At 41.4% G+C, this 8,944-nt stretch overlaps 1 protein-coding gene across 1 annotated transcript in view; it reads right to left on the reverse strand.

Annotated features, from left to right (window-relative positions):
• Positions 1-8,457, reverse strand: part of LOC110532803 (S-adenosylhomocysteine hydrolase-like protein 1) — a 48,556-nt gene extending 40,099 nt beyond the window's left edge. The window contains exon 1 of the mRNA XM_036988925.1: positions 7,952-8,457. Coding sequence (XP_036844820.1) covers positions 7,952-8,143 — 192 coding nt within the window. The 5' untranslated portion in view covers positions 8,144-8,457. The remainder of the gene's footprint in view (positions 1-7,951) is intronic.
• Positions 8,458-8,944: the final 487 nt, after the last annotated feature.

Genomic DNA, 8,944 nt, shown 5'->3' on the forward strand with positions numbered 1-8,944 from the left:
CAAGACCACGGATGGTTTGGAGAGAAAGAGAGAGAGACCACGGTTGGTATGGAGAGAATGAGAGAGACCATGGTTGGTATGTAGAAAGAGACCATGGTTGGTATGGAGAGAGATACCACGTTTGGTATGGAAAGAGAGACCACGGTTGGTACGGAGAGAGAGAGACCACGGTTGGTACGGAGAGAGAGACCACGGTTGGTACGAGAGAGAGAGAGAAAGGCCACGGTTGGTATGGAGAGAGAGAGACCACGGTTGGTATGGAGAGAGAGAGAGACCACGGTTGGATTGGAGAGAGCGAGAGACCATGGTTGGTACGGAGAGAGCGAGATCACGGTTGGATTCGAGAGACCACGGTTGGTATGGAGAAAGAGAGACCACGGTTGGTACGGAGAGAAAGAGAGAGTCCACAGTTGGTATGGAGAGAGAGAGTCCACAGTTGGTATGGAGAGAGAGAGACCACAGTTGGTATGGAGAGAGAGAGACCACAGTTGGTATGGAGAGAGAGTGTCCACGGTTGGATTGGAGAGAGCGAGAGACCACGGTTGGTATGGAGAGAGCGAGATCACGGTTGGATTGGAGAGAGAGACCACGGTTGGTACGGAGAGAGAGAGACCACGGTTGGTATGGAGAGAGACCACGGTTGGTATGGAGAGAGAAAGAGACCACGATTGGTATGGAGAGAGAGACCACAGTTGGTATGGAGAGAGAGACCACAGTTGGTATGGAGAGAGAGACCACGGTTGGTATAGAGAGAGACCACAGTTGGTATGGAGAGAAAGACCACGGTTGGTATGGAGAGAGAGAGAGAGAGACCACGGTTGGTACGGAGAGAGAAAGAGACCACGATTGGTATGGAGAGAGAAAGACTATGGTTGGATAAACAAATAAATATTCTATTGGACATGTCTTTTGTTTTAGAAAACCATAACACTTATTTATCTTCCCTCCTCACTACAGCAAAATAATGATTTTTTTAAAATAATTGCCATAATCCATGTTCAACTTCAGTGTTTTAGATAGTCTTATTCACTATTTTGACCCTGTAAATCCATCTTCTTACTCAAGACTTTAACACTCTACAGGTGTCACAGTTTGACCACAGCAGGGAGCCCTGGCTCTCAGCCTCTCACATGAATTCATAACACAGAGATTTATTTTCCATAAGAGTCGAGACCACATTCCTCCCATATCCAGTGTGTTTAAAACCCGTAATCACAAAGAACATCAGAGCAGGAATGCTGATCTAGGATCAGATCCCCACTGTTCATGTAATCTTATTTATTATGATCTAAAAAGGGAAAATGTATCCTAGATCAGCACTCCTACTCTCCCTGCAGACTGAGGCTCTGGGAAACTCAGTCCACATATTGCCAGGTCTAAGAGGGGCTCTGCAGCAATAAGTTCTGGGTTGTATAAGGCTCTGTGATGTGTGTGTTCCAAACAGCAGCCTAGTATTCCCATATGGAAGCCCTGGTCAAAAGTAGTGCACTATAACAAGGGAATAGTGTGTCATTTGGGACGTATCCCTGGCTGTCATGCTACAGTATAAACCAAAGACTTGGGTTGTATACATTCTGGGGATACTAATCATTCAAATCCAAACAGTGCAGTACAGTGCACCTCAGTCAGTGCAATTGGCAATTAGAAAGTACTCAGTCCATATATTGTCATGGCTAATCAAGGGGTTTCAACTCTCAGCAGTGATATGTTCTGTTTTTAATGAATCCAAACCCAGAACTAGGTCTAAATCTTACGTGTGCAGGCTCCCGAGTGGCGCAGATGTCTAAGGCAACTGAATCTCAGTGCTAGAGGCGTCCCTACAGACCCTGGTTCGATTCCAGGCTGTATCACAAACGGCCGTGATTGGGAGTCCCAATAGGGTGACGCACAATTGGCCCAGCGTCTTCCGGGTTTGGTCAGTGTAGGCCGTCATTGTAAAATAAGAATGTGTTCTTAACTGACTTGCCTAGTTAAATAAAGTTTAAATAAAATGTTAGATAAATGTTAACTAAATGTTGAATAAAGGTTAAATAAAGGTTAAATGTTAATAGTCTATCACAGTATGCATCGTAAATGGCTCCTTTTTGGCCATGGCCCATAGTGCTCTTGGGGAAATGCCATTTGGGACCCGGATACAATCGAGAGTTAAATAAGCTCAGTGCACCTCAGTCTATTGTTGCAATGCACATCCCTCCATGATATTGAAGCGAGTGTTTCCTCCTATAGCAGCCTACTGTCCTCCCTTCACTATACTGGCTCTGTCTTTACTGAAACACTCTGGGGATTCAACTACTTAGTCTCTAGCGGTTGTTGGCAGAGTTTTAAAACCATTCCAATCCTGATTAAAAGACAATAGCAGTTTAACATATTAGGGCTGGCTTTAGGACCATGCAGACGCCTTAGAGCAGGCAGGAAGGATCAGCAGGACTTTCCCTTCGAAACAGTGCAGAGGTTAAAGATGGCTGTAAAATGGCTAGGTAACTGCTGTTTGACTTGACATGAAACGAAACTAGAGTTTTTAATCCCAGTGCAGAGCTAGTGTTGTAGCAGCTAATTGCTGTAAAACATGTTGTCGTGGGAATGTTATTTATGTCCCTTATCAGCTAATTGCTGTAAAACATGTTGTCGTAGAATGTTATTTATGTCCCTTATCAGCTAATTGCTGTAAAACATGTTGTCGTGGGAATGTTATTTATGTCCCTTATCAACTAATTGCTGTAAAACATGTTGTCGTGGGAATGTTATTTATGTCCCTTATCAGCTAATTGCTGTAAAACATGTTGTCGTGGGAATGTTATTTATGTCCCTTAGCAGCTAATTGCTGTAAAACATGTTGTCGTAGAATGTTATTTATGTCCCTTATCAACTAATTGCTGTAAAACATGTTGTCGTAGAATGTTATTTATGTCCCTTATCAACTGAGGTGAATTCATTTACAGCAGCCAAGGTGATCATAGCTGAAGTCAATTGTGATTGTTTTTGCTGTTCTCTGAATAGTATTTTAGAGTTTTTAAATTGTGTAGAAATACAGTAAATGAACTTCAACACTGTCATTTTGCCATACCCTAAGTTTATGTGAACTGACCCCACTTTGCCATACCCTACATTTATCTGAACTGACCCCACTTTGCCATACCCTGTTCAGCTGAAATCATGTCCCAATTTAGCTGCATTTCAAAAATAACTGGCCAAAACAAACTGGCTACAATTGAGAGCAGGGGTGCAACTTTCCCTGGCCACATGGGAAAGACCATCTCAGAGCGGTCGAGTAGGCTGTTTGGTTGTTTCAGCCACCTGGATTTAGGACCACGTGGACACCACAGAGCATGCAGACAGGCTGTGCAGCTTCTGACCAGCACGGTGCTGCTGTCTGTGTGTTGCACTTTTCCTCAGGGTTGTAAAAGCAAGCAGAGCAGAAACTGGCTAATCTTTATTTGGCTGATGTAGCTGGCAAGGTAACAGCTGTTTGACTTAATTGGGGAAAAAAAGTATTTATTCCCAGTGCTGAGCTAGTAGTGTAACTAACATGAAACGTTAGCGGATGAAACATGGCTAACGTTAGCTAGCTAGCTCACTTACTTTAGGTATTATTTAACGTTAGAGGATGAAACATGGCTAACGTTAGCTAGCTAGCTCACTTACTTTAGGTATTATTTAACGTTAGAGGATGAAACATGGCTAATGTTAGCTAGCTAGCTCACTTACTTTAGGTATTATTTAACATTAGAGGATGAAACATGGCTAACGTTAGCTAGCTAGCTCACTTACTTTAGGTATTATTTAACGTTAGAGGATGAAACATGGCTAACGTTAGCTAGCTAGCTCACTTACTTTAGGTATTATTTAACGTTAGAGGATGAAACATGGCTAACGTTAGCTAGCTAGCTCACTTACTTTAGGTATTATTTATCGTTAGAGGATGAAACATGGCTAACGTTAGCTAGCTAGCTCACTTACTTTAGGTATTATTTATCGTTAGAGGATGAAACATGGCTAACGTTAGCTAGCTAGCTCACTTACTTTAGGTATTATTTAACGTTAGAGGATGAAACATTATCTCTCGACTGAAGTTCTCTCTGAAGAAAATGAACTAGCTAGCTAGCTAGTAGCTACCACAGCCAGTTCAGCTCTAGCTATCAGTCAGTGTTGTAGCCTTTTTGTCCCGTTTCAACAAAAGTAAATTAACTTGGTTAGTTTTCACCAGTAGATGTATCATTAGAGCTAGCCAAAAGTTGGCTAACGTTAGCTAGCTAGCTCACTTACTTTCGGTATTATTTATGCCTCAATCACACCACAGTAGACTTGAATCAAACGATGAAACCTGAGGTCAAACGATCAAAGACCGATATTCAGACGTTTTTTTGACAGCGCAATGTGAGTTTTTAATTAGATTCAGTATAGCATTGTAATGTTATTGATCTGTCAGTTTCCCTAGCTAATTCCCTAGTTTTCACACTGACACGGCATAAACAGCTCTACAGGCTTCACTGTCATGGTGCACAGTCAGTACACAACGCAATATTGATGATGATGAATGGATACAGATACTGTATGTTTGAATGCCCAGTCTTGTTCATATAAATTCAGACATCAAAGACTGCAGTTTCAGGCCATCCATAGAACATACTATAAGCAAGTGAAACTGCATATCATGCACACAGAAATGTTATTCCTCTGCTGGAAGTGTAAAACACAAAAGGGGACATGCTGTATTTGCATTATGTGAAGGCTGGAATATTTGTTGTTGTTGTAGAGCAGTACCAAATAGATACCCCCCCCCCCCCGACCCCATGGCACACGAGTCACCCGTGGGATTTTGCCCCTGTCCATTGAGGAGGCCCGCTGGGGATGCCACGTTCCAAGGAATATGGGGTTTGTGACCCTAGATGCACAAGGCACGTCTCTCTCTTTCTCTCTCTCTCTCGCCTCGAATGAGCTCTCCCCCGCCATTTCATGGCTATTCATTGTTTCATAACATTCATTGTGTACAGTGTTTTTTGCTGTGTCTGTCAAATCACCAGTAGTAAGTCTACATTTACCGTTAATTCCCATCATTTATCATCTGCCATGCTTGTTTGGTTATGGTAATTTATGTTAATGCATTCAATATAGTACTAGTACAGTCATTTACAGATGTCATTGTCGGGAGTAGACATGTATTCAGCAGATGTTAAATGATACCCTCTTGAGAAACACGTTTTGTTTATTTCATTTACAAGTTTTGTCAATTTATTTATTCATTTTTCTTGTTTGAAACGTGCCTGTCATTGTTGAGTAAAGACGCACACCTGATTATGCATATAGAAGTAGGACTAGTCTACCTGGCCTGTGTGCAAATGCAGGCCTATAAATGTGCCCATTTGAGGATGTCTGACAGTATTTCTGACTGTCTTGACGAACCAACACTAATGAGCTGTGGAACTTCTCAAAGTCATTTTTTCTTCACCTCAAACAGCAAGTTAACAAAGTCTGTTTTTAGAATGAATTGAGAATGACAATAGTTTCGAACTCTCTCCCGTTTGATAACCCCTCTGCATAAAAAGGGAAAAATGTAATGCTCTGATCCAGTGGAAACGTCATAAAATACCTGATTACCTCTTATCCTTTGCACAAATAGTCTACAGCTGTGTCCTGCCTCAAGCTCACTGGAGCTGGAAACTGAAGGCCCAGAATATTTGATATAATGTCTCAAGATTGCTAGTGCTAGTTTTGGGGCCACCCAGTTGATAGCTGATACAATGTCTCAAGATTGCTAGTGCTAGTTTTGGGGCCACCCAGTTGATAGTTGATACAATGTTTCAAGATGGTTGAAACATTGGTTATTTTCTACCTGCTGTCTGAAATGTTGTTTTTTTTGCGTTGGCTTTATGTAGGTTATTATTACATAGTTGGCAATGGCAATAAAAATTACTTTTAGATTTGGTATCATTTTCATTTAGATTTTAGATCGTCTGTGGTTAATCAACGTCCTGTGATTTTGAGATACAAAGACTATTATAAATGAAACTGTTCCAAGAAAAAGTGCATTATGCAAATCATAACTGGGCGAGCAGATGGATAAAAATGGCGAGATAAATTGACACCGCAGATGGAAAAGGTTGCCGACTGTTGGTGTAGCCTTTTAACCGGCAACGTCAGGAGCAACGAGAGGGTTGGGAACAGGGTTTTTTTTTTTTCTGTTTCTGGTTAGGCTATCTCGATCTCTGGCTCCCTCGAGTCATTTGTGTGTCGTCATTATTTAATCAAACATCGTGCTTAAAGCATCAGACAAGGTCAGTACAAGTTCAAACACACAGGATGTGTCTATATAGGCCTGTGGGAAAAAAATAGACATTTTAAACTTTTGACTAATCGGTTGGAAAAGACTACACTTGGTGGATCAATATTTATTTTATTCAGGGACAGTCCTAGTAGAAATGCAGGAAATTAGCTTGAGACAATTCTGAACCCCCCCTGAGAGATTCTGTCCCGCCCAAAACCAAAGTTACATGCCTGATTAGGAGTATTGTAGAGTTTGGTCATTGTTTTTGAAGTAGCCTACTGATGAATAATGCAGTTAATTAATTACAATTATGCAGAGGATTAGCTTGTCTATCTGGGTCTGAGTAATAGATAGATCAAGATGCTCACTGCTCAGCTGGGACACTGACTGGTAGCACTTGCATGGGTCTTGAATAGCCTTATATCTCAAATGGATTCAATTGTTTTTCTTTAAACTCATCAATCAACACATAATACCCCATAATGACAAAGAAAAAAAAGTGTTAGGAAATTTTTGCAAATGTATAAATAAAAAAAAATAAAAAAAACAGAAATACCTCATTTACATAAGTATTCATACCCTTTACTCAGTACTTTGTTGAAAGCACCTTTGTCAGTGATTACAGCCTCACATCTTCTTGGGTGACGCTACAAGCTTGGCACACCTGTATTTGGGGAGTTTCTCCCATTCTTTGCAGATCCTCTCAAGCTCTATCAGGTTGGATGGGGAGTGTCGTTGCACAGCTATTTTCAAGTCTCTCCAGAGATGTTCGATTGGGTTCAAGTCCGGGCTCTGACTGGGCCACTCAGGGATATTCAGAGACTTGTCCCGAAGGCACTCTTGCGTTGACTTGGCTGTGTGCTTAGGGTCGTTGTCCTGTTGGCCGTTGGCCTGCCAGCTCCAAGAATAGTCTTGGTGGTTCCAAACTCCTTCCATTTAAGAATGATGGAGGCCACTGTGTTCTTGGGGACCTTCAATGCTGCATATTTTTTTGTACCCTTCCCCCAGATCAATTCCTTTGACCTCATGGCTTTGTTTTTGCTCTGTCATGCACTGTCAACTGTGGGACGTTATATAGACAGGTGTGTGCCTTTCCAAATCATGTCCAATCAATTGAATTTACCACAGGTGGACTCCAATCAAGTTCTAGAAACATCTCAAAGATGATCAATGAAAACATGATGCACCTGAGCTCAATTTCATGTCCCATAGCAAAGGGTCTGAATACTTATGTAAATAAGGTATTTCAGTGGTTGCTTTTTTATAAATTTGCAAACCTTTCTAAAAGCCTGTTGTCATTATGGGGACTTGTGTGTAGATTGATGAGAATTTCTGTTCATTTAATCCATTCTAGAATAAGGCTGTAACATAACATAATATGGAAAAGGGGGAAGGGGTCTGAATACTTTCCGAATACTGTACATTATAAGAATAATGGTCCTGCTATAAATTCAGGGGATTTCCCAGTAAATAAATAAAATATTTATCATTGGGTGACATCAGGTGAAAAATTAATAAAGTTAATTTTTATTTGATATTTTAGAAGAAACATTAGTCACTATGGTACAGCAGGCAGATCCTGCACCCATCCATCCATAATACCGCATAGATGCAGTTTTCCTACAATTATCCTATACTGTACTGAATGTTGATGACGGTGCTCAGTGCTCACGCTTTTGGCAGTCTTACCTTCTTGACAGATTTGAGAGTGGGCACCGCAGTGAATGCGGCGGACTGCAATTCACCGACATTCATGTTCATGTCGCTGTTCTTGCTAACAGTCATCGCAGAATATTTTTCCGCGACGTTCTCGGTCTCTTTTACATATTTCGTTGCCTGTTTCACCAGCTCCAATTTACCGTCTACGACCGCGTCTGTCATCTTCGCATTCAAGTGATTCCGACCTCTTGGTTGAGAATTGTGATAATGTCCGACTTGGTAGGCTAGTCTTCTCTCTGCTGCTCGCTTTTCGTTGACCGGTGAGCTTTACTGCTTCGTGTTTGGATTTTCTGAACCGAAACAGTCTGCTGAGCGCAAAATCAAGAGATGGACTATGTAACGTTACTATACTGAATATTATTAGTTGGCATGTAAGCACTGAGCAGTGGAGAGTGTGTCGTCAACTGTTGTTCTCGGTCATCCGCCGGTTTACCAGTTACAGTCGGTTGTCTCAGTCACAAGCTCAGCATCCGATGTGGGCGTCTTTTTAGAATCAGTCACCTGAATGAGTGGGCGGGATGTGGAAGGCTCTCGGCCAATGGCCAGCCGAGAAGGTGTGAAGGGACCGCACGTGTGCCCAATGAGAGCTGGACTGGACCCGTCTCACTTTTGAAAGCATCATGACCACTGCTAACCCACAGTCAATTTTGTTCAAGTTAAGATTTTTTGTGTATTGATGATCAATGAAGTGTATCAATAGCTACACACCATGTTAGTATAATTTAATGAACAGATGTTACCCGAAAGAGTTCACAGTCAAATAATTTGTTATCCAAAAACGTGAATCTCCTGTGGACAGATTCAGTGTAAATTACAAACTTTAGCAATAATTTTACTTTTTGAAAGCCGAGATTAGTTAACCACAATTTGTTTGATCTATCATCCCTGAAGGACTGCATCAAAATATGACCAAAAAAATACCCCTTAAATTAAAACACGTTTTTTCTGATTGATGAGATAAAG

Source organism: Oncorhynchus mykiss, chromosome 9, assembly GCF_013265735.2.
Source record: "Oncorhynchus mykiss isolate Arlee chromosome 9, USDA_OmykA_1.1, whole genome shotgun sequence".
Classification (NCBI taxonomy): Eukaryota; Metazoa; Chordata; class Actinopteri; order Salmoniformes; family Salmonidae; genus Oncorhynchus; species Oncorhynchus mykiss.